Below are 23,150 nucleotides of genomic sequence, written 5' to 3' on the forward strand. Positions count from 1 at the left end.
GGGTCAAAACATGCTTATATACAAGCATTATTTTAACTGAAACTGACCTTCCAAAATGAGTAAAAATTACCTATTTGAGTGGCAAAAATTCAAAGCTTCATTGTTGATTAACTCCTTTATTGAATTTGATGTGCTCCCTCCAATGCCTCTTTCTATCTTAGCATCGGCCTTCCCACGATTGTCACTAGCATTAACCTAAGTCATCATAATTAGCCTTTCTTAGAAACAAACTACCATCTTCTATCTTATAATGTGCACAAAAGCAAGATATTTTACCTCAATGGTAGTGAAACCAAGCATCTGACTTATCAATCTTGCAGAAGTAGTCTTCCCAATACCAGGTGTCCCACTTAACAGCACTGCCTTTTTTGAGATGTCACTATTGCTACCACTGCCACGTTTTTTGCTTTTAGTTCCTTTATTCTCAATGTTTAGATGTTGCTCATCCCAATGTGCCAGCCAATCATGTAACTGTTTCACCTGTGAAGAGTACTCATCACAAGGGAAAGCTCATAATAGATCTCCACATACTCTTTCACATCTTCAAGCACAATAAACCCGAAAATGATCCAAACTTAACAATCATATACAAAGGTGAAGTCTAAACTCACTAAGAGATCAATAATGATACGTACAGTGGATTGATTCCCAATTATATCATTAGAAGTCTTTGGTCGATACTTCTCTGTCCATATTTCTGTATTTCCTTTAACATTTGCAATTATTTTCCTGTCTGGAACCTCAGGCTGCAAACATTTTTCACTTGTTTTCCTGCCAAAATCCTTGTTGATTTGACCTTGATTGGAAATCAAAAATAAAGTGTTAAACAAAGGAAAATATTCAACCTTTTAACAGAACATTTAAAAGAAATATAGGATGCCAAGGAAACGAAGAATCTAGAACTGTTATGTGCAAAGTTTTGAATTTTCTAAATCTGTACATTATTTTTCTTAGATTATACTAGAAAAACAATTATTTTCATGCCTCACACATCCAAGAAATATATAGTTCAATGGCAGATGTTATAATTTTGAGTGTTTATCCAAGTTTCAGTGACAGGGAGACAGGCCAAAGGGGCCAGTGTAGAGTTTATGGGGCTGGCAAAAAAATTCCTAATTTTGGGGACAGTGGGGAGGGCAAAAAGGGGCAATATTAAAATAATAGGTAAAAATTACGTTTCGAATTTTTTAAAATACAAAGAAACTGAAAATACCTAAAAACTAACTTAATCAAACTAAATAAAGCTGAAATTTTAAAATGCTTAACATTAAAATATCTATTAAAAAAAACATGAGTTGATACACAGCATATAATTCCTATGTTACAGGGTCCCAATGATGAACTGGCCCTGGACCCAGCCCCAGACTAGACACATATGGGTACAGCAGGAGTTCCAGAGGAACCAGCCACCAGGTAACATAGTTTTAAAGAACACAATCCAGGATTACATGAGAAAAAGAAAAGCTTTACAGAGAAATGGTATACCATCTATGTAAAGAATAACACAAATACAAACAATGGCACAGCAGAATGATGCAAATGAGAATATATATTTGCTTTTGTTATTGACTGACCTATGATCAACATGGGTCATTTACTAGATAGTTGATAGTACATAAGACTTCAGACACACCAGAAACAATCAGTCTTTCGTGACATTGGAGAAATTCATTGAGAAGGTTATTATTTGTGTAAAAGTGGCATGTAGGAATCCACAGTCAACATGCTGCATATCACACAGTGCACATAAAATATTTAATATCTCCAATAACATTTGTAAAATTACAAAGGCTATAAACCATAAATCTTCTTCTGGTGGTCCAAGATCTGCCAGATTGGTTACCTCTTTTCAATCTTTCACAAATGTAGGTGTTAAGTTCCCTTTTTATGTCATTGATTCGCAAATAGATGGAGAAAGATTAATGAGACATTACTCATCCCTATGATCTACTGGTGCTAAGACTCCTTGGCAACACAAGTGTCATTCTCCTGGCCATGGCTCTATCTCTTCTTTAAGTTGGGGACACTCCAGCACCCCTCTTTCACAACACATCTTAGGGGCAAGTCCACATTACCAATTTCATTTGTACCACCAAGAGTTATTTGGCTATGAGCGTTAAGAGTGGTTCTACATGAAATTGATTGCCTCCTAGAGTTGTCCAGCACTCCACCTTAACACTGGACTTTTTCATTGAGCATTCCGAAACTTTGCATTGGTACGTGTACAGTGCTCGATGATAGTACTGTTGGCTCCTCCATCATCTCCAGATACTAGTACCTAGCGTTTTTTATTCCCCACTTGGGTGATTTTCAACTACTTCCATTGCTTTGTAGGTTCAACCCCTCAACTTTCTATTTGTAATTGTACTAGCTTGTGGGTTATCCTTTTGTGGTCAACCCTTGTTTGTCTATTGCTTTGTTGTTTTTTTTCTTTCGATTTATTGTATTCGCTTTGAGTGAAGAGCCACTTTTGCCCTGGTTCCTTATCATTAGTGTTCCACGGAAATGCGCTTCCGCACCCTCAAGCCTGCGCCTGCGTTTCCGAGACAGCAATGTTTCAGAGATGGAGAGAATGGGATGTGGCATCTCCTGCCATCCCACCACCGCCACTAGTGCTCCGCCAGAGACGCAAAGACACCGAGACTCCTTGGGAGATGCCCAGAAGTCTCTCGAGGGGCGGGGAGATGCCTAGGAGTCTCCCATCCACCAAAGAAAAAAAGCGTTATAATTTTATTTTATTTTTTAATATGAGCTATTTTTGGGAGTAACCCTAATTTGACGTGGGCCCCACCCCTTCCCCAATGCAACACAACCACCAAATTTAGTGATTTCATTCACATTTCTAAGTCTGATTTTTTTTCCAGCAAGCTGAAGAGGAGATAAAACTTGGAGAAGTTTGATTGAAGGAGTGAAAAGAGTGACTGCAAGTGTGAGAGAAGTGAGAAGGAGCAAGAAGAAGAGGAGGAAGAGGATTCTACAACATTTTGGAGAGATTTTTCAAGCACAATGTAGGTTTATTCTTGTTTTTTGTTTGTTTTATTTTCTGATTTTCAATTTTTTGGTTGTTTAAACTTGTTTTTTTTTTGTGATTCATTTCAAAATCAGCTTTGATGTTGAATCTTAAGGGCAAAATGATGAATGAATCATTCATCATTTTGCCCTCAAGATTCAACATCAAATTTTAAATAATAAATTTAAAATTTTGTTTTCAAAATTGATATTTAAAATTTATTATTTGTTAAACTAGGCTGAATTTATTTTTATTTTTGTTTTGTGAAATGCAGTCTCACTATCACAATGAGCTCCCATGACATGACTAAGGATAAGATGGAAATCCATTCTCATAGTGGACATGATTCAGATTTTGAACCTGAGGCAGAGTGGGGTGCCCTCCAAAGTTGTTGGCACAATCTGCTAGGGATCCTTATGATCCTAAATCTACTCTAAAACAGTTTGCTTCAAAAATACAAGGCACGTCAAGTACAGGTGGGGGAGCAAGGAAGTGGCAATGCAACATTTGTGGTCTTACATGGGCTGGTAGCATCACTAGAGTGAATGCACACTTCCTTTTTAAGAGAGGAAAAGGTGTGGATCCATGTAAGTTTTTGGAACAAGCTAAAAACAAAGAATACAGAATTGAGATCAACAAACTTTGGGGCATTCCAAATGATAGAGCAGTTGCACTTCCCACTACTTTGTCTGCTAGGGCAGCCCTTCAGCAGAGCCAACAAGTGCAGCATACTTCTTCTAGTTCTCATACATTGCAGATGAGAGGAGTGATGATTAGACCTTCATCCACTTCCACTTCTAGTGCCATGCCCCAATCACGAGAGGCTAAGGGGACAAGGAAATGCAAGATGCAAAGTAACCCCATAGCTGATATGTTTAATGTGCAGCTAAAGGATGAAATAGATGAGTCCATTGGCAGGTTCTTCTTTGCCAATGGCATCCCATTTCATGTTACATGGTCTCCTTATTATAGGGAGATGATGTCTATGGTGGCAAAGGGAGGACCATCATATGTGCCACTAGGTGAGACAAAATTGAGGACCACAATCTTGGATAAGAGCTATTCCGAGATCAATATTTTGATGGAGAAGATGAAGGCACGTTGGGTGGCCTCTGGGTGCAGCATAGTTATGAATGGGTTGACAAACATTAGCCATCGTCCACTCATCAACATCATGGTCACATGTGTAGAGGGCCCATACTTTCTCAGAGCAATTGATTGTACAAGGCATCACAAAGATGTTGATTTTCAGTTTGAGGTCCTCAGGGAGACTATTGAGGAGGTTGGGCCACAAAATGTGGTCCAAGTAGTGACAGATGCAACCCATGTGTGTAGAGCAGCAGGAAAACTTATTTAGGCAGCCTATAGACATATTTGGTGGACTCCATGTTGTGTGTATGCCATGAACAATGCACTCAAGGATATGGGGAAGATTGACTACAAGAGGAGTGGTCAGCGATGCGAGAGATGTGCAGATGTTTATCTGCAACCACCACACTTCACATGCATTCTTCAAGACCTTCGCGAAGGAGTTCTTGAAACCAGTTGAGACCAAATATGCATCCCGTTTCATTCTCTTGGAGAGAATGATTGAATTGCAAGAGGCATTGCAACTCATGGTTATGACAACAGAGTGGAATAGGTGGGTCGAGGCCAAGACAAAGCAAGGGCGAAGGGTGAAGGAGATGGTTGTTGTCCTATTTTTTGTAAACCAAAAATGTGAGCAAGCCCTTTGAATTTTTGGTTAAAATTCATCCTTTTGAATCCCTTTGCACGCTTTCCACGGTTGAAATTTGTCTCAAATTTTGCCTATTTTGAGTGTGTGCCTTTCTTTGGTTTTCCTTGGTTAGTTTTTAGTTGTTTTAAGCTTTCTTTTTTGCACTCTCAATGCAAAATCGGGTTTTGAAGGTCATAGTGCAAGTTGGGGGACTTTTTAATTGCATTGCAAGTGAAGCTTATTCACTTGTAGTCGGGTCTTTAAGACCCGATTACAAGTGGATAAGGTCTTTTTAAGTGTTTTGACATGTGTAATCGGACTCTTAGAAACCGATTACACCTAAAGCATTTTTCTTTAGAACATAAGACACTTGTAGTCGGGTTTCAAACCCCTGACTGCAAGTTAGATCATAAAATTGAAAGCATAAAGTTTTAAACACTTGTAATCGAGGGAAAATGGCCTGACTTCAAGTGCTATTTTGCGATTAAACAAATGTCATTCCCCTTTGTATTTGCATCAAGATTCAAATGAACTGATTCCCTCCTTCTTTGATTGTGTTTTGCAAGGGATTCAATAAATGCATTAGTCTTTGATTTCAAGGAGTGTTCTATCTTTGAATCGCCTATTTGAAGTCCTCTCAAGGGTTTTAAGTGTCATTCGATCTTTCAAGGCTGCATTGGTGGTTTGAGTGTTTCTTTCTAGAGGCTTTTCGTTTTCAGGTATGTATAGCCTTCATCTTTCTTGTTTTATTCTATCTTTTCTCCTTGGGATCGTGTTTTGTTCTCTTGCATTGTAGTCTTCGTTTTAGTTCTTTCCCGTGAATCTTTAGTACCTAAATCATGGGTTTTGAAGTTTGAGTCGGATCGAATGTCTTATGGCAAAGGCGTGGAATTTAAATCTTGAAGCCACCAACCCGTCGAAGCATGCACGTATGGAGTAATGGCGGCCCTGCTATAAGCAATAAAAGCAAAATCCAAAGCATCATTGTTCACCTTGCATTCAGAAGTGATTCAAAAACAATTTCCGAGCATCCAAAGGCGACCTAGAGCAGCTTCCAAGCCAGAACTGCAACCAACAACGTGTAAAACCAGTAAGTTAGTCCTAATTGCTCTCTTTGTGAAATTTGCAAGTGTTTGCGAGGGGTTTTGTGACGCATTTGTGTAGATGTGCCCTAAGAGTAAGGGAAAGGGTTTTACTTGCTTAAGAATTCGGTAGTTTTTATTAGAATATTTAATTATATTTTAGTCACCTATATTTAGTTCCTTGTTTAATGGTCATTTAGCTTTTTAGTTAATTAGCTTTTAAGCTTTATTTAGCATTTAGCTTTTTCTTTTTAGTTAATTAGCTTTTAAGCTTTATTTAGCGTTTAGCTTTTTAGTAGTTCACTTTAAACAACTTGTTCTTAATTTAGAACGTCGTCTTGTAATCTCTATATATACGCTTGTATATTGTTGAATAGATTATCTGATTATTGAATCATTCATTCAATTTATTTTTCATGGTATCAGAGCGAGTTGATGGGATTCTTTAAAGTTTGGCGAATTTTTTAATAAAAATTCATGGCCTTCTTTCTAGAATATTTTCCAGGTTTTTTTTATTGTTTTTTTATAAAAAAACAATTTTGCTTTTTTGAAGGCTTTTTGAGGGTTTCAAGGGTTTCTAGTTCGTGAGCAAATTTCTTTGTGCTAGGCAGCAGTTCATGTTTTTTTTAGGGTTCTAGAGATTTTCGGGCCTGCAACCTGGAGGTTTTTTTGCAGATTAAAAAATTTCCTAAGGTTTCTGCAATTTTTGACTAGGGTTTTGACCCTTCAGTTCAAGTCAAAATTTTACTCTAGTTGCAAATTCTTGGAGGGTTTTTCAAGACCTCAACTGGGTCGTCGTCGGATTTTTTTGGGTGCATCGTTTTTTGTGCCTCTATTTGTGAGCTGTCGGATTTGCATTTTGATTTCATATTCTTGGTGGGTTTTTCGAGAGCTTTTCTGGGTTGGTCTCAAATTTTTCTGGGTGCCTCATTTTTCGTGCCTCAAATTTTGTGCCGATGAATTTGCCTTGGAATTTAAAAACAATCTACGATTTCTACTAATTTTGTGGCCGTCAAGAATTTTGGTGTCTTTTGGGCGCCGTTTATGTTGTACATCTGACCTAGGGTTTTGTTGTGACCATTTCACACATCGCCCCATTAAAATGGGGACCCCCTCTTTTGCTTTTGTTTTGCCTGTTCTTCTCTCTACTTTTAGGGTTTTGAGTAAGTGAGTGAGTCGTCTGGACTAGGGTTAAGCCTTAGGAGTTTCCTTTTGATATTTTCAAGCCGAAGTCCAGTCAAATTTTGAAAGATTATTAAGCATCCTCACGGAGATCGCAATTTTGAAATAGGATGAGCCTGCCAGGAAGTTAGGAATGTCTCGGGATGGGTCCAATCAGGATTTTGAGGGCAAATTCAAGTTAGGTCTTAGCATTTTAATGATTAAATTAAACATTTTGTCTGGGCAAACTTTAATCAAATTTTTTGTAAGCAAGGTAACCAATTCCTGGCCTTGAAGACGACCTAACCCTGCATGATGGAGTGATCTGAAGACCTAAATTTTTGATATTTTGGCTTATAAGGGCAAAATCGCTCCTGTCCCTCTCTCAAGGACCAGGGCGAAAGTGATATTTTGTGCATCTTGGTTATTGATTTGTTTTAACTGTTTTGTGCAGGGTCGCCAAGGGATGCAATTGGACGTAAATTGAAGATTTTGAAGACTTTGAAGACTCAAAATGACCAGTTTTTTAAAGTTTAAGACCAAATCGCTCCTGTCCTTCACTGAAGGACCAAGGCGAAATGGTTTTCTTAGATCATTTTGGGCCTTGGTTGATCGAACTGAAGCATCAAGGACGCAATGAAGGATGAAATGAGCATAAAGGAGTATCCAGACCTGGTCGTTGGCAACGAAAGATTGAACTTTGGGCCTAGCAAGACAAGTTTGCTCCTGTCCCTCTCCCAGGGACCAGAGCGATTTTCCTCAAACACACCTTCTTGGGCATTTTTTGGATTTGGGCTCTTGTTCATAGCTTGCAAAATGATGATATCTTTCCCAGCAAAGGAGATTTGAGATGAAAATTGTAAAGATTTGACCTTGAAGACAAAAGGCGCTCCTGTCCCTCACTGAAGGACCGGAGCTTGATTTTCAAATTTGCACTGTCCTTGCAGGACCAAGACAATTTTTTGATTGGAAGAGATCAAGGAGGGCATGTTTTGTCCACTGAATATAATTTGAGTAGTCGACAAGCAAGGAAATATACCAAGTTGCAAAAGGGCGCTCCTGTCCCTTGCTAAAGGTCCAAAGCGATTTTCTAAAAAGTGCAATTTTCTTACAAGGACGAAGTAGTTTTGTGATTGAAACGAATGAAAGAAGGTATTTTTAGCCCGTTGAAGATAGTTTGGAAGCCTAACAAAGGACGGATAAGCTTGGATTTGCAAAATCGCTCCTGTCCCTCACTGAAGGACCGGAGCTTGAGTTCCTAAATTGCATTGTCCTCACAAGATTTAAGTGATTTCGCGATTTGAGGAGGACAAGGAAGGTATGTTTTGCTCGTTGAATATAACTCGAATGGACCACAAAGGAGAAAATCAGCCTAAGTAACTAAAAGCACTCCTGTCCCTCTCCAAGGGACCAGAGCGATTTTTAAAGGAAGCTCCTGTCCCTCTCTCAGGGACCAAAGCGATTTTCTCAAGAGACAAGGTTTTGGCAAAGGAAAAGCAAGTTTTACGTTTGAGATGAGTAAAGGAAGGCATAATCGCTCCATTAAAGATAATTTTGAAAGATTGCAAAACACAAGTGGAGCCTATAATGGCCAAGGCGCTCCTGTCCCTCACCCAGGGACCAGGGCGAAAAATACATTATCAAGTCTTCCCTTCCAAATGTGGTCGAATCCAGGCCAAGCCATATGATGACGATGATATTTGGAATACTTCAAAGAAGAACGAAGTTGCGAAAAACCACAAAACTTGATGGAATTGGCTAAGGCGCTCCTGTCCCTCACCAAGGGACCAGAGCGAAATCTTCAAATTTGCCTGATTGCCTAACATTTTGGAGTGCTACTTTCGTTTGCAAGACTCAAGATGGATTAAGGAACAATGTTTTACGCCTTGAAGATAATTAGATATTGATATGATTAAGGATTTGTGCCATGGACTAAAGATCGCTCCTGTCCCTCACTGGAGGACCAGGGCAATTTCTATAGAATCAATCATTCCTTTCCAAAACAACGTCAAGGCGAGATTATGCAAAGTGAGAAATGTCTTAGGAAGATAGTGAACAAGGAATTAACCTCAAGAATCAACAATTATAAGCCCAAAAGCAAAAGATCGCTCCTGTCCTTCACTGAAGGACCAGGGCGAATATCCTTGGAAGAGCTCATTTGGTATTGGAGAAACGAGTTAGGCATGCATAGAACAAACAAGGAAGATCATTGATTGCCCTGCAACATGAATTGGCGATTGGAAAAGACAAGGACCAAGGACAAAAGGTGGGATCGCTCCTGTCCCTCACCCAGGGACTAGGGCGAAAATGTTTTAAGATACAATCCTTCCAAAGATGGAATAAATCAAACTCAAGATTCCAAGCGAAAAAGGCCATTTTGGACGTCCAAGATAAGACTTTGAACGTGAAAAGCGAGAAATACAAGGCTAAAATGCATGGGCGCTCCTGTCCCTCACCCAGGGACCAGAGAGATGTTGTTGATGTTCCAAATACCTCCCATGCTTAGGCACCAATATTTTTCAAATTGCATTAAATGCTAAATCTGCTAAAACTTTGAAATATTTTTTAATTAAAATTGGCATTTAATAAGAATGCATGGGCATTTAATAATTAATTTAAGCCTTTTAAAAAAATTGAAATTTTAATTGCAAAGGCATTTAAATTAATTATTATTAAATTAAATAAAAAGAGAGCGCTTGGGATATTATTTTAATATTTTTATAAAGGTCGGCCTCCTCTTTTATTTAATTTTTATTTACTTTTGCCTATTTTTCAAGTCGGCCTATGGGCAATTGCAATAGTAAGCGCCTATATAAGAGAGGTATGTTGAAGCATTTTAATCCATCATTCAATCATTTGTTTAAATGCGATTTGGAGAAGCAATAGAAGTGCGAATTTTGATCCAAGAAGAAGTGCGAATTTTGATCCAAGAAGGAGTGCGAACTTTGTTAGAGGTGGAGCAAGTTTTCCTCAAGGCGTTGAAGACCCAAAGGGTGTTGAAGTTGATAAAGGAGGCGCATTTGCTAGAGGACTTCGATCTTCATTTTGCCTAGCGAATTTCTTGATTTTTGCATCGTTTTTTAGAGCTAGTTCTCAAAGAGAGGTATGGCAAGATCTCCCTTGTTCAAATTTTGAAATTTTGAATTTCCAATTGCATAGTCATATTTAGGAAATGATAATTCAAAGACTTATCATGAAGTTTCCTAAATTTAAAACTTAAATCCAGTCTATATTTCTACGTTCCAAGGCATATTGCTCATTATGAAATGTTGTGTAGGTGTCGAGATGGCGACCCCAAAGGCAGGAGCATCCACCAGTCGTTCAGCCCTCATGAAGGAAGATCAAAGGAATGAAGAAATGGAGACCAAGATCGTGTCAAAGTGGAGCAACATTGGAGATACCAACTTGGGAAACTTCAGTGTGAAGAAGTTTCGAGAGGTCCCTTACATTGGAAAGCCATCACCTGTCGCAAGGAGAATAATTGAAAGTGGCATTATCAAGGCGGCCGGCTTCCCTCTAGCAATCCAGTGCCATGAGCTGATGATCGAGTGTGCCCACCATTACGACCCACAGTCAAGATCGATCATGTCCAAGGAAGGAAACACTTTGGCTTATCTTTCAGAGGAGGCTATCAGTGAAGCTCTTCATCTACCAGAACATAAAGATATGATTTACAAAAGCTTGGAAGGAGCTAGATCCATGTACGAAGATGATCCAGACACTTGCTTGATCATCATCAACAAGAATTGGTTACTCAAAAGTCGTCCTCGCCTGAGCAAGATTCCCAACACACCACATAGGATCGACTTCCAGGAGGAGTACAGAGATTTGATAACCTTACTCAATTGAGTTACAGGGGCTCCTCAAGCCTTCTATTTTGAGAAGTGGATGTTCTTCTTCATCCAGGTGATAGTTCAAGGAAAAGGAACAATTCATTGGGCTAGAATCATTAGCCATTGCTTGGACGTGCAGTTGAGAAGACTGAAGGCTACTAAATCCTTCCACATGAGCTCGTACATCATGTATGCCTTGATCAGGAGTTTTGAATATGCAGGACTACCTCACAGAGGAGTGATTGGAAGAGGACCTGGAGAAGTCAGAGTTTGTGATTCTTATGTTCATTTGCATCATCCATCAAGAAGCAACTACAAGTTAGTCAATGATACTTTCACGATGAACATCACCAGGACACTGCAAGGCGGGATTCACAATCGGATATCTCAAGAGGCACAAGAACTTGTAAAGAGGTATGGTGCTTGGTTTATCCAATTCCAGAAGTTTACATATATTAGAGTTCATAGGTGTCCTTCACCTCCATATATGTTGCCAAGATATCCGACAGACAGGATAGTACTACTTGAGGTGACTAGGCAGTTGGCAGCTTATGCGAAGGCATTCAGACACAGGCACGGAAATGGGATTCCTGTACCTATCATACTAGGGAATTCAGTTGAGGTATGTCCTAATGCTCCAGCTTTAGATGATGCGGAAAGAGAGTTGGCCTTATATTCATTTTCATTCTTTTCATTGAGGGAGAATTTTGATCCTTATGGGTATATAGAAGAGACGGTAGAAAATACAAGCATGAATGTCAAGTAGAGGACTTTTTGATGAATTTCTCAGATGATTTAGAAGTGAAAAGAAAGATGCATTCCAAATTGCCTTTAGATTTTATCAGGAAGTGCAAAGTTTACAGAGTGGCCGATCAAGCTCAGGACAGTGGCAGGCACCTCCAGTCATCTTATGATAGAGAGGACAAGGCAGTGAAGATAGATTGGAACGAGCCTGAGGTTGTGGACTTAAAAGCTTTGATGGCCCCAGTTCTGTCCTGTACTCGCAGATGGGTTGATGTGCAACATCAAAAGTTGAGAGAGCAGAATATATCAATGACTTTTACTTTGGAGGAAAGGTCAGCAGAAGGAGGAGCAAGCGCGAGTGAAGGCCATCCTCATCCTAGAAGCACAAGCGAAGGCAATCCTCACCCCAGAAGCGTAAGTGAAGGCAATCCTCATCATAGAGGTGTGAAGAGGAAGGAAAGACGTGAGAAAAGAGAATCTTCCAAGAAGAAGCAAGAGGCCAATCGAGATCGCTCATCCGGCACATCTTCTCGACAAGAGAAGAGGACACTTGAAGTGGAGGAATCTATGGAATCAATGGTTCAGAATGATAAACATGAAGAAGGACAGGCATCTCAACGTTCATCAAGTCAATCTCCCCAGGTCAATGAGCTACATGAAGACAAGAATGATGATGAAGTGACGTCTCCTCTCCGGAAAGAAGAGCCATCACCTAAAGAAATACAAGTTAGAGAGACAAGGTCCGCCATTCCAGATTCGTTGAAGGAGAGACTAACAAGGGTAATTGTGATTGAGGATGAAGATAATGTAATTGACTTAGAGAGCCTTGTTGGAAATTCTCAGGAAGTGATAGAGAGAAGGAAGGCTACCAAGATGTCCAAGATGATCAGAGATGAGACAGGATCCAGGAAGTTGCAGATAGCCACACCAGCAGTGGACAAATATGAAGGTGAAATCCTTGCAGAAGAGTATGATGTAGAAACATTTGAGCTTGGTCCACTCACAGCCGAGCAGACACTAGATGAGGCCACTAATTCATTTGAGGCACTTAAAGATAAACTTAAGGAAGAAATGGAAAAGAATAGAAAACTTGAGAGAGAGAGAGGTGCTTGGAGAGGCTACTTTAGTCACCTCAGTCAGCCTTTGAGACGTCAAGATCCCGCAGTATCTCTTGTGCAAGCACTTCCCCTTGAATCAGTTGGTGAGGCAGAGAGAGTTAAGAGTTTGGTCCAACTTATGAGCTCTTGGATTGACAAATCCCATACAGTTGTCGTTAAGTTTGCAACAAGAATGATGCAGACCATCCATCGGGCTATCCAGGTCCTTGAGATCATCCACAACCTAATGATAACAGTAGCTGCCTTTGCTCATACTAAAGATGTTATCATTCCTGTTCTTCAAGTAATCAGGCAAACACCAAGGAAGATCTTAGCACAAGAAAAAATAATGGATGGAGGAGTTCATAATTTACTCCAGTGGTCTACTTTACTCCAGATGAAGGAAGTTCTTTTCGAGGACACCAGCGCCAAATGCAATCAAGTGGAGGAGGTCATCCATCCAATCCAGGACAAGGTGTTTGGGGTGTTATGTACTATTATTGGCAGAAGGATCGAAGTTGAGACAGATGTGGATCTTCAAGAGTTGGAAGAAAGGGTCAAGGTCATCTTTTGCAAGGATGAGAATGTTATTACAGATGAGCAAAGAGATCAAATGTTTGCTACTATGCTCCTGATTGAGAAAATCAAGGAACTCGAACCTGAATGGGACGCAGCTCTTCTCAAGGCCTTTGATCAGATTATTCACTTAGAGGAACGAATGAGGAATCTTCCCGAGATTCCTATTGCTGAGATTGAAGGAATCGTGTCCAGATTCATTGCATATGCTAAAAAGGAGCATTGGAAAGGGAATAAGGTTCTAGAAGAAAGGTTGTTATAGATGACATGGCACCTTAATTGTCATTGGTCTATGTTTCCTAGATTTTTGTGCCAAATTAAATATTTGGCTATGCATTTAATATTGTTCAGTAAAAGGGGAACTTTTGTAATAAAACCCTAATTAGGGTTTAGGTGTCAGAATCTCAGCCGTTTTTCTTCTTTTGATCTGGGTCGTTCATTGTAATTGAGGATGCTATATATACGCTCATTCATTTTCATTTTGTCATTAGAAATAGTGAGCAATAAGAAATAGTTAGAAGATTAGAGCTTTTGGAGAGAAGAAAGTTATTTTTGTAGCAAGATTGAGTTTTGAAGAAAGAATTTCAAGCAATTGTTGTCTATTTTGGCTTTGAGATCAATAAAATATTGAAGTTATGGTGTTTTATTGTAATTCTTGTGGCTGTCTTCATGGTTGTTTGTTTTCTCGAATCATTCTCAGTCGAAGTAGTATTTAAGTTTGAAGGACTGAGTGTTGGGCTTAATCTTTGGTGAGATTCACGTTCCAAACCACTAGCTTCTTACTGATTGTAGGAACGCCTTGTGTGGTCAACTGGAGAGACTTGAATTACTTAAACCTTCAATCGTCATTGAGCTTTGGATATGTGCCTTTGTGGTAGTGTCTATGATCCTTGATGAATTGAAAAAATCATTTGTTACCTTAGAAGATCGCATCAATTTCAGTTGGGTTGTTATTTCATGGCAATATTGAAATTGGTAGAATCTTACCAAGTCTAGCCTACATTGGGTCATTCTTAGGATTAGATTAGAATTTATCCCTTGCAAACCCTACCTTTTGATCTTTTGAGAACTTATTAGTTTAGGGAAATCTTGTTCCTACAGCTCGGAGGACGTAAGGCCCCTTGATGAAACAGCATTCACAATGACCACTGGTGCTTATCCACACGTAGAGACCCTACATTACAGAACCTTGGAGTCATCCTGATTGATCCTTCTTCGCGATATCTTCAGCAATCAGAGGCTTTATTCAAGAGAGGATAAGGTACCCTTGGGTATTTTATTCTGTGTATGATTGTGTACAAAATACATGTCAACAGGTTTCTGCCCCTATTTTTTTTTTGTGTATTTTTTGGAAAAAAAATAGTTATTATTTTTCTGTTTTTTTACAAAAAAAAGAGGTATTTTTTTATTTTCTGCAAATTATTATTTTTTTCTGATTTTTTTAAAGAAAAATTTCAGGTTTTAAGTTTGCAGAAAATTTAATTTCTGGGTTTCTTCCAAACCTCGAAATTCATGCAAAAATTCTCCTCCAGGCTTTCAGATTTATTGTGCAGCTACTTCTATTCTGATTTTTAATCAGAATCTTCTATCTCATTCTTTGTGCCTTCACTAGGTTGACCACGTTCAACCTCAGTTTCTGTGATGGCATCTTTGACCAACATCATGTTGGAACACAGTCAGAAGTTCAGTGGCCTCGGCCACAACACTTGGAAACAGTGCATGTTCACGGTATTTGAATATTGTTGCCTTGATCAGATTGATTTAGGCCAGACCTCGTCTTACACGTCCCAGGGTTTTCAAGATTTTTTCCTCAAAAATTCTTCGCAGGGTTTATAATTTTCCCTTAAAAATTATCTCATCTATATTCCGCGAAATTTGCGTAAGATTTTAGTTATCTGGGTTTTACCATTTTTTTCCACAAAAACGATGATTTGTAACCTCAGATTTCTTGGTTTTTCGATTTTCTCCTCAAAATTGTAAATTCTCTTTTCGAGGGTTCTTATTTCAGGGTTTAGAATTTTTTCCTTAAAAATTATTATCTATCATCCGCAAAGCTTGTGTGGGTTTTCTGATTTTTCTCCACAAAAAAATCATGGGAGGGTTTTGCTTGATTTTTCCTCAAAAATCAAGGAGTGTTGTTTAACCACGTGATGTCTGCTATTTTGTCGCGTGAGGTTTGTTGTTTTACCACATGATGTCTGGTATTTTACCACGTGATGTTGTCTGGTGTTTTCCTGCATGATGTCTAATGTTTTACCGCGTGATGTTTGGTGTCTTACCACGTGGTGTTTTGGGTCTTGCCATGCGAAGTTTCAGGGTTTTGTTCAAATTTTGTGGCAAAAATCGTTTCAAGGGTTTTTACCATTTTTTTCCACAAAAATGATGATTTGTATCTTCAGTTTTGGAGGGTTTGCCGATTTTCCTCAAAATCATGGTTTCAGGTTTCAGTTTGGTTACCTAACGTCAAGTTGGATGGATTCTGGTATTCTTGGTCATTAACACTTTTCAGATCCAGGGAGGGTCTCCACCGCGGCAAAGTGTTATTTTCATTTGTGATCAAAAGATCTGCAGTGTCTTCTGTAGGGTAGTTAGTAAGATAGAATGACCATTAAGGGAGGGTATTAGAATATTTAATTATATTTTAGTCACCTATATTTAGTTCCTTGTTTAATGGTCATTTCGCTTTTTAGTTAATTAGCTTTTAAGCTTTATTTAGCATTTAGCTTTTTCTTTTTAATTAATTAGCTTTTAAGCTTTATTTAGCATTTAGCTTTTTAGTAGTTCACTTTAAACGACTTGTTCTTAATTTAGAACGTCGTCTTGTAATCTCTATATATACGCTTGTATATTGTTGAATAGATTATCCGATTATTGAATCATTCATTCAATTTTTTTTTCAGTTTTAGCAATTTTAAGCATAAAATGGCCTCCCCCGCTAAGGATTTTGCTGCCCCAACTACTGAAAAAGACTCCCGCAGCAAGCTCTGCTGCACCAGAAATAACACATGTCGTCCCATTCTTAGTTGTCCCGCCTGTCCACACGATTGCGGACAAACCTACAACTGAACCAAGCTCATCTGCTCCTACAAATACCCCGCAGGTTTCCCCAAATGTTGAGTCAAATGTACCCTCTCCGACAGAGCCTACAAAACCAAAACGAAAGAGGGTTCCCAAGAGTGTTGATTTAATTTCTTTTGACAGTGAGCAACATGATGAACCAAGTCCTGCCCCCAAAGCCAGGAAGCCCACACCAAAGAGGAGGAAGGCTGCCCCTAAAAAACAATCTGCAGAGTCCACTGCACAATCCCCTCCTGCCGCTGAAAACCCTCAAGGGGAAGCTTCAAACCCACAAGAGGGTAACCCCAAACCCAAGAAAAGGAGGGCTCCTGTTAAGAAAGACACCTACAGCTGCTACATCATCAGAGCAAGCCCATACTGTAGAGCAACCCTCCCCTGCCCAGCAAGAACATCCTGTAGAAGCTCCATCCTCATCTGTTCCAGCTAAGAGTGAAAAGGAAATAGCAAAAGAGGTAGACGAGAAGTTGGAGGAGGTAGAAAAAAGAAAGAAGAGGGAAACCAAAGGCTTCAATCAGGACCTGCTGGAATTGTTCCCTGGATCTAACATGCATGAGTCATGCAAGACAGTCTTCACAGTGATAGCCCTGAAAATTGATTTGTATAAAATGTCCAAATTTAAGCCCAAAGCATTGGTTTTCAGGTTTCTACTTACATCCTCTGAGAACGATTCAAGGTCTGGGGTTTAGGGTTTATCAAAACTTCTTACATTTTTGTGAAGAAAACCCTAGAAATGATATATTTTGTTGTTTCTTTTCCCACTTAAAACCGAGGGTACCCTTTCCATGAGCGGGGCCATTTTATTCTCTAAGCAAAATATTGATTGACCGGTTCGTGAAATGAAATTTCCCAAGTCAAATGCATAACTTCCCTATTACCGGTCCCCTTCTAAATATTTAGGCCCGCGCTTATATTTTCCTAAGTCCGGCAAGTACTAAATACCCCAATCGTCTGTTAAAGAAAGGATAGATCCAACGGCTAGCGCTTCCAGACAATCAGAGATGCAATGATTTTAATGACAGCGGCATCGCGAGATTGTGTCGCGTGTTATCAGCGGAAACTGGCAGGGTTAGCAGCATAACCGGTCGAAAGTTTTGAAGTACTGGTTCGCAAGCGATAAAGGTCGGTCTACTACTAGTCCCATCAATTGGCACGTGTTCAAAATGAACAAGGATCTTTTATCCCGAGGAAAAAGGTGCTCGACTTTTAAATCTTGGAGGAGTTGACGGGCAGTGTGCAAAGCGGTAAAGATTGAACAGATCGGACGACCCTCGTATTCTCGCGATGGAAGTTGCAGGGAGATTACGGACCGCGGCATCACGGGATGATGCCACGTGTCCCTGGCTGATCAGGAAGGCTTGCAGGGAGGTTGCTGACGGAGCTTGGTCGAAGGATGATATGGCACTATCCAATCAGGATTTTGCAAGTCCACAAATACAGTTGGAAGGTCAAACTGCTAGGTTGGCAGGAAATGACTGTTAGATTTGCCAAGTTGGATGAGATCTGCGGTTGAGTTTCAAATGAGAAGTTTGGAGGGATTTTGGAGGTACCGGTCGTAGATCGCGGGAAAGGGCAAAACGAATGGGATTCAGACTTGTCGATTTAGGATTGATTTGACAGTCGAGGATGATAGCTCAGAGATGTGAAAGGATTTAATAAGATTCCAGTTTAGGTGTGTGATAAATCACGAGTTCTCTGATGAATTCAGAGATTTGCTTGTTGACAGAAATCCTGAAGCAGGAGATTGTACACTAAAAAGAGGAATAAGATCAGACTAAAATCATTCAAGTAAGATGAACGCATGTCAATGGCAATAGAGTGATGACCTAGAAAATGGTGGTGACTTGAGTTATAGACATGATTGCTAGAATCCGTAGCTGACAAGCTGAGCAGAAGATATCAAAGTGATGATTCTTCACATGGATGAACACCGCCACATTGAAAGGAATTTATGGTTATAAATTCTCTAGGCAGATGATAAAATGGGTAGCAACAAATTCAAATTTCTTCATCATCTGAGAACAATTTTTCATCAGTAAGAGGATGGTGTTCGAACAGAACTATGAATGGAGTCGTTGCGTATTTTATGACACTGGATGGATGATCTTTCTCTGGTTTGATATTGTTCATTGCCAAAGGGGATGTGAAAGCTCAGGGGATTGCCAGAGGGGGTGTGAAATCCTTTTCTTTTCAAGAAAAGTCACCTCAGGCCTATTCCACGCTCTTACTCTGCATTTCGTTAGCAGAGTGTTCCAAGAGGGAGCTTGTGGGGAACTGAAAGAAGGATTTGTTCGGGTGAGGACGGGCAGCCAATCATCTCTGCAGCATCAGGGAAGCTGCAATGCCTTCTCAACAAATCCTATTTACCCCCAAGTTCCTCTTTCCATTTTCTTTGATCCGGGGCATAAAGCCTGGAGATTTTCCTTTAATTTGGAGGGAAAGTCTTGTTTCATGCCGGGATCTGTTTTCCTTTTCAGGAAGAGAAATGCTATGGAACAGACCGAGCATCTCAGGGTCCATCCAGGAGTGTTTGGGTGATATCGGCACGGCTCAAGTATTTTTGTTTCTACAAATAATCATATGGAAATTTTGGTTCCATCTCATCACGAGCGCCAGCATGCAGATAAGGAATGATTTGTAACCAGAATTGTACATAGCCTTTAGGGCTAATTATCAAAGAATGAATCTGTTGTTGACAAGTGTCTTATGGCCTGAAGCTTGTCGCTCCCTTGTTTTCTATAAAAGGGAATTCAAGGCCATTAGTAACTAATGTCCGAATTTTCTGAGAAAGATCTCTGTAAATTAGATCTTTTCTACAGGGTTAGGTCCAAAAGTAGTTCTAGAAAGTCATAGGAAATAACAGGGACTGTAATGTTATTTTGCAGAGCAAGATTGTAAAAGAACAGTTGCAGATTCCCCTTTTTCAAGTGGGTCATTTTGTATCTGAGTTTGTTGGCTATCATCTGATAAAAGATAGCTTATGATATTAATGCAAATATAGTTTTCTAATCTTTACTCTCCTGTGTGCGATTTTATCTTCTTTTAAGCAAATGGGATCAAGGGTTTTGTTTGTTTATTGCATTGTTATAATGTATGTATTCTTCTATTCAATGCTTTAGTCCAAGGGGTTAATTAAAATGCTTGAATAAGATTATAGAGGAAATAAGGCTCGCCATAGGATTTGATAAGAAGTTTAGATGAAGGATTATAAGCAGAGTAATACTATAAGGCAGTATTGTTTCAAGCAAGACCAACTATTAGATGAAATTTTATCATATTTTCAATAACACTTTTCATAGACTCTATAACCCAAATGAATAGGGCACTGGTATTCGCTAGCAAATCTCATTAGGTTATCAGTTTTCGGTTTTATTTTCTTTATGATCTCTCAGAGCGTATCTTATAAACCATCAGAACAATCATTTGCTAAGATTTATGTATTTTCTGAAAATAGTCTCACCATCTCTCATACTCCAGTTTAAGGTTGAGGATCACTGAAGGATTTGCCATCCTTGAGCATTCTCCCTTTCTGTTGAGTCTTATTATGAGATAATTTGCTTTGTTTTCAGTAAGTTCCTGAGTATCCTTGCAGACAGCAAGAATTTCTTACTGAAGGGATCACCCTCCCTGGTTCTGCAGAGCCTAAAGCGCAGAAGGACTCTCTGTCCTTGTTATTGTTGGTCCAAGCCTGACAGATATTCATAGTTGGAGGTGGCTCTCCATAGATATTTGGAGGAAAACAGCTTGGTCTCTGCCCTGTAAGCAGTGTAAACCCATCGTCCATTTTGGGAACCAACACACAGATCACAATTCCAACTACAGAGATGCCCATACCGCTGATAGGGGTTGGGACATATTTTTCTACTTTTATGGGAACAGAGACAAAGCCATTCCACTCTCCAATCCTTGGAATTTGAACTTGGGAAAGCTTGTTGTCCCAAATGTTTTTGTGGAACCCATGCTCATCAAAGAGCTTGCAAAATGGTATCATTCATTGAGCATGAATGTGAGAACAGTGGAAGGATATGTTTTGCTTGATATAACAAGAGAATCCATAATTCAGTGCTTTGACCTGGACAAGAGTGCTCTCAAGAGCATCAATAAGAGAAGACTGCAGGCAGAGTATGCCTCAAATAAGAGGGTCATAAGGGAGCAGATATTGCCACAAGAGAATGTACAAGGGGAAGCACTTTTTGAAGATTACATTGTGAAGACTTACTATACCTTGTGCCAAATTTTGGGGGAAGACTGTGGACTGACTTAGATCCCTGTTGAATATATTATGATGGCAAGCAAAATTCAACATTCAGAGACATGAATTATATGATTTTGCCACAATTCTTTAGGAAAAGTTGCATGAGAACCTGATAGAGGCCAAAAAAGAAAAAGAAGATTTGAAATTCCGACATTATTCTTTGAGTTGTCATTTAATTCTTTTTCAGAACAGGGCAATGTGGATGAGGCTTTACAAATCAAGAAATTTGATCCAAAAACAGGGCAGAAGTGGCCGGTCCAAAAATGGACACATATATGGGACAAAGGGTCAAGTTACTCTGATTATACAGTATTTTTTGATCATTTTGTTGTAAAATGTCCTGGGAATGTGTGGAGTAGTTTTGCCAAGACTCCCAATGCACATCATAAAGGTCATGAGAATAAAAAGTGCAAGGGCTCAAAATGTTGAGTATCTTGAGGGGGCCTATTCCCACAATTTTGGTGACTTTTTCTTCTATTCAAATTGTAGCATAATCAGAGTGTATGGGTGTCCTCATCCTCAGCCACCCCACAATTTGCCAATTACAATCTCATCAAGGCTCGCCTTCATTGAATTCATGTGGCAGCTGATGTGGATGGAAAAGGAGATAGTTAGGGCAGAAAAGAAGGGACAACACCTCCCTAGGATGATTACTTTTGAAGAAATCCGTGTGGGGAGTGACACCCTAAAGAAAGTGTAGCAATTCTTGGTTAGCAATTACCGGCTCAAGGTGAGCCAGGCAAGAAATTTTGACCCTGAGGGCTACATAAATGAGTTGAGAACTCAAAAACTCAAAGTAAGAGGCTACTCCCACCATTTTGATGACCGGGAAGATCTAATTAGAAAGGCCAATACCCCCGAAGCAATGCAAAGGAAAAAGAAGTGGGAGTATCTCCAAAAGCTTGAAAGGGAGAGAAGGGCAGAAGATCCCAATTTTCAAGGATTCTGTTCCAATATACAAAATGACTTTGCTAGGATGTTGTGTAAAATGAGAACTTTTGAGGACATCATCACCTCTGAGCAGAAGAGGAAAGAGACAAGGCAGTCGGGTGAGATACTTGAGGAAAGGCCTACCTATGAGCCCCCTACTGCCTCAAAATCAAAAGGCAAGGCAATTTTGACTGAGGTATCTTCACAAGATGCCCCCACGCCACCTCCCCCTCAAGAAGGGCATTCTGCAGCAATAGTTACAAGGAGAATTGAGAAAGGGAGGGCTAAAATCTCAGATTTTGCAGAGGTGATTGATATTGAGATTGATTCAAGTGTGCAACCACCCTCTCCACCCAGGGAGACATCCAAAGAAGATGATGTTGTTAAGGTCCTCATAGACCTGTTGTGACCTTTTTCACACATCGCCCCATTGCTACTCGGGACCCTCTGATTTTCCTGCTTTCTAGGGTTTTGTTATCGTCCTGTGACCTTTTGTTGCAGTTCTACCAAGCCTTGTCCAGTTCAGAGCATTTCAAGCCCTAACGATTGAAAGTTAGTTTTTGCAAGTTATGTGATTCCGGAGTGTGAACACCACCATAGTGCTTAGAGAGGCCAAAGGACGAAGATCGCAATTGATTTGGACGAATTTGGACAACTTTCTATTTTTAGAAAGTTTGCTTTTTTGCTTTTTTCCTATTTTTTAGGAAGTTTCGTTTTTGGCATTTTTAGCCCGATCCCCGGTATGGCTATTTTTAGAAAGTTTTTCCTATTTTTTAGGGATGTTTGCTTTTTGCTTTTTCCGGGATGCAAACCTAGGGTTTTGTTGTGACCATTTCACACATCGCCCCATTAGAATGGGGACCTGTTGTGACGTTTTCACACATCGCCCCATTGCAAATGGGGACCCCTGCTTTTTTTTGCTTTTTAGGGTTTGTTTTCTAGGTCTTTTAGGGTTTTGTCTGTTAGCCTTTGCATTTTGAGTGTCACCAAGGGGATCACATGGATAGCAAGTCCGGCTTGAGTGAGGTCCTGATCCTGAAATTTGGCTAAGTCTGTGATGTCCTGATCCTGAAATTGGCTAAGTCTGGAATGTCCTGATCTTGAAATTTGACTAAGTCTGGAAACTGAAAAACCTCTAAAAAACTAGATTTTGCAATATAACTCCTGGAGGTCTGAAACCACTCTCAAACATCCTGAAAGTATATATGGAATATAACTTAAAGTATTCTATCTTTCTTCTTTCTTATACTTAAATGTTATATTCCATAAAAATTATCCTATCGGAGACTTCGAAAAGTCAAATTTCGCTCCTGTCCTTCACTGAGGATCCAGAGCGCATAGCGGTCCTGTCCCTCTCAGGAGGACCAAGGCAAAAGCGCTCCTGTCCCTCTCCAAGGGACCAGGGCGAAAAGATTTATTTGAGCCATTCCTGGCCTTGTTTGGTCAAATTGAAACATCAAAGGCATAGTGGAGGACTAAATGAACATGATAAAGCATCCAGACTTGATTGAAAACAATAAAATGATGAAGTTTTTGCCTAGAAGGTAAAAAGTGCTCCCGTCCCTCACCGAAGGACTAGAGCACTTTTCTTTATATGCACAATTTTAGACCTTTATTGGACATTACCTTCTATTCATAGCATGAAGTAAGATGAAATCTTCCCTAGCAAA

At 39.6% G+C, this 23,150-nt stretch overlaps 1 protein-coding gene across 1 annotated transcript in view; it reads right to left on the reverse strand.

Annotated features, from left to right (window-relative positions):
* The window catches only part of LOC131030431 (replication factor C subunit 1), a 150,232-nt gene that overhangs the window by 96,012 nt on the left and 31,070 nt on the right, over nt 1-23,150 (reverse strand). Inside the window, exons 8-10 of the mRNA XM_059219860.1 lie at nt 636-796; nt 277-480; nt 71-195 (exon numbers count right to left, since the gene is read on the reverse strand). Of these exons, the coding sequence (XP_059075843.1) occupies nt 71-195; nt 277-480; nt 636-796 (490 nt within the window). The remainder of the gene's footprint in view (nt 1-70; nt 196-276; nt 481-635; nt 797-23,150) is intronic.

Source organism: Cryptomeria japonica, chromosome 4 (genome assembly GCF_030272615.1).
Source record: "Cryptomeria japonica chromosome 4, Sugi_1.0, whole genome shotgun sequence".
NCBI lineage: Eukaryota > Viridiplantae > Streptophyta > Pinopsida > Cupressales > Cupressaceae > Cryptomeria > Cryptomeria japonica.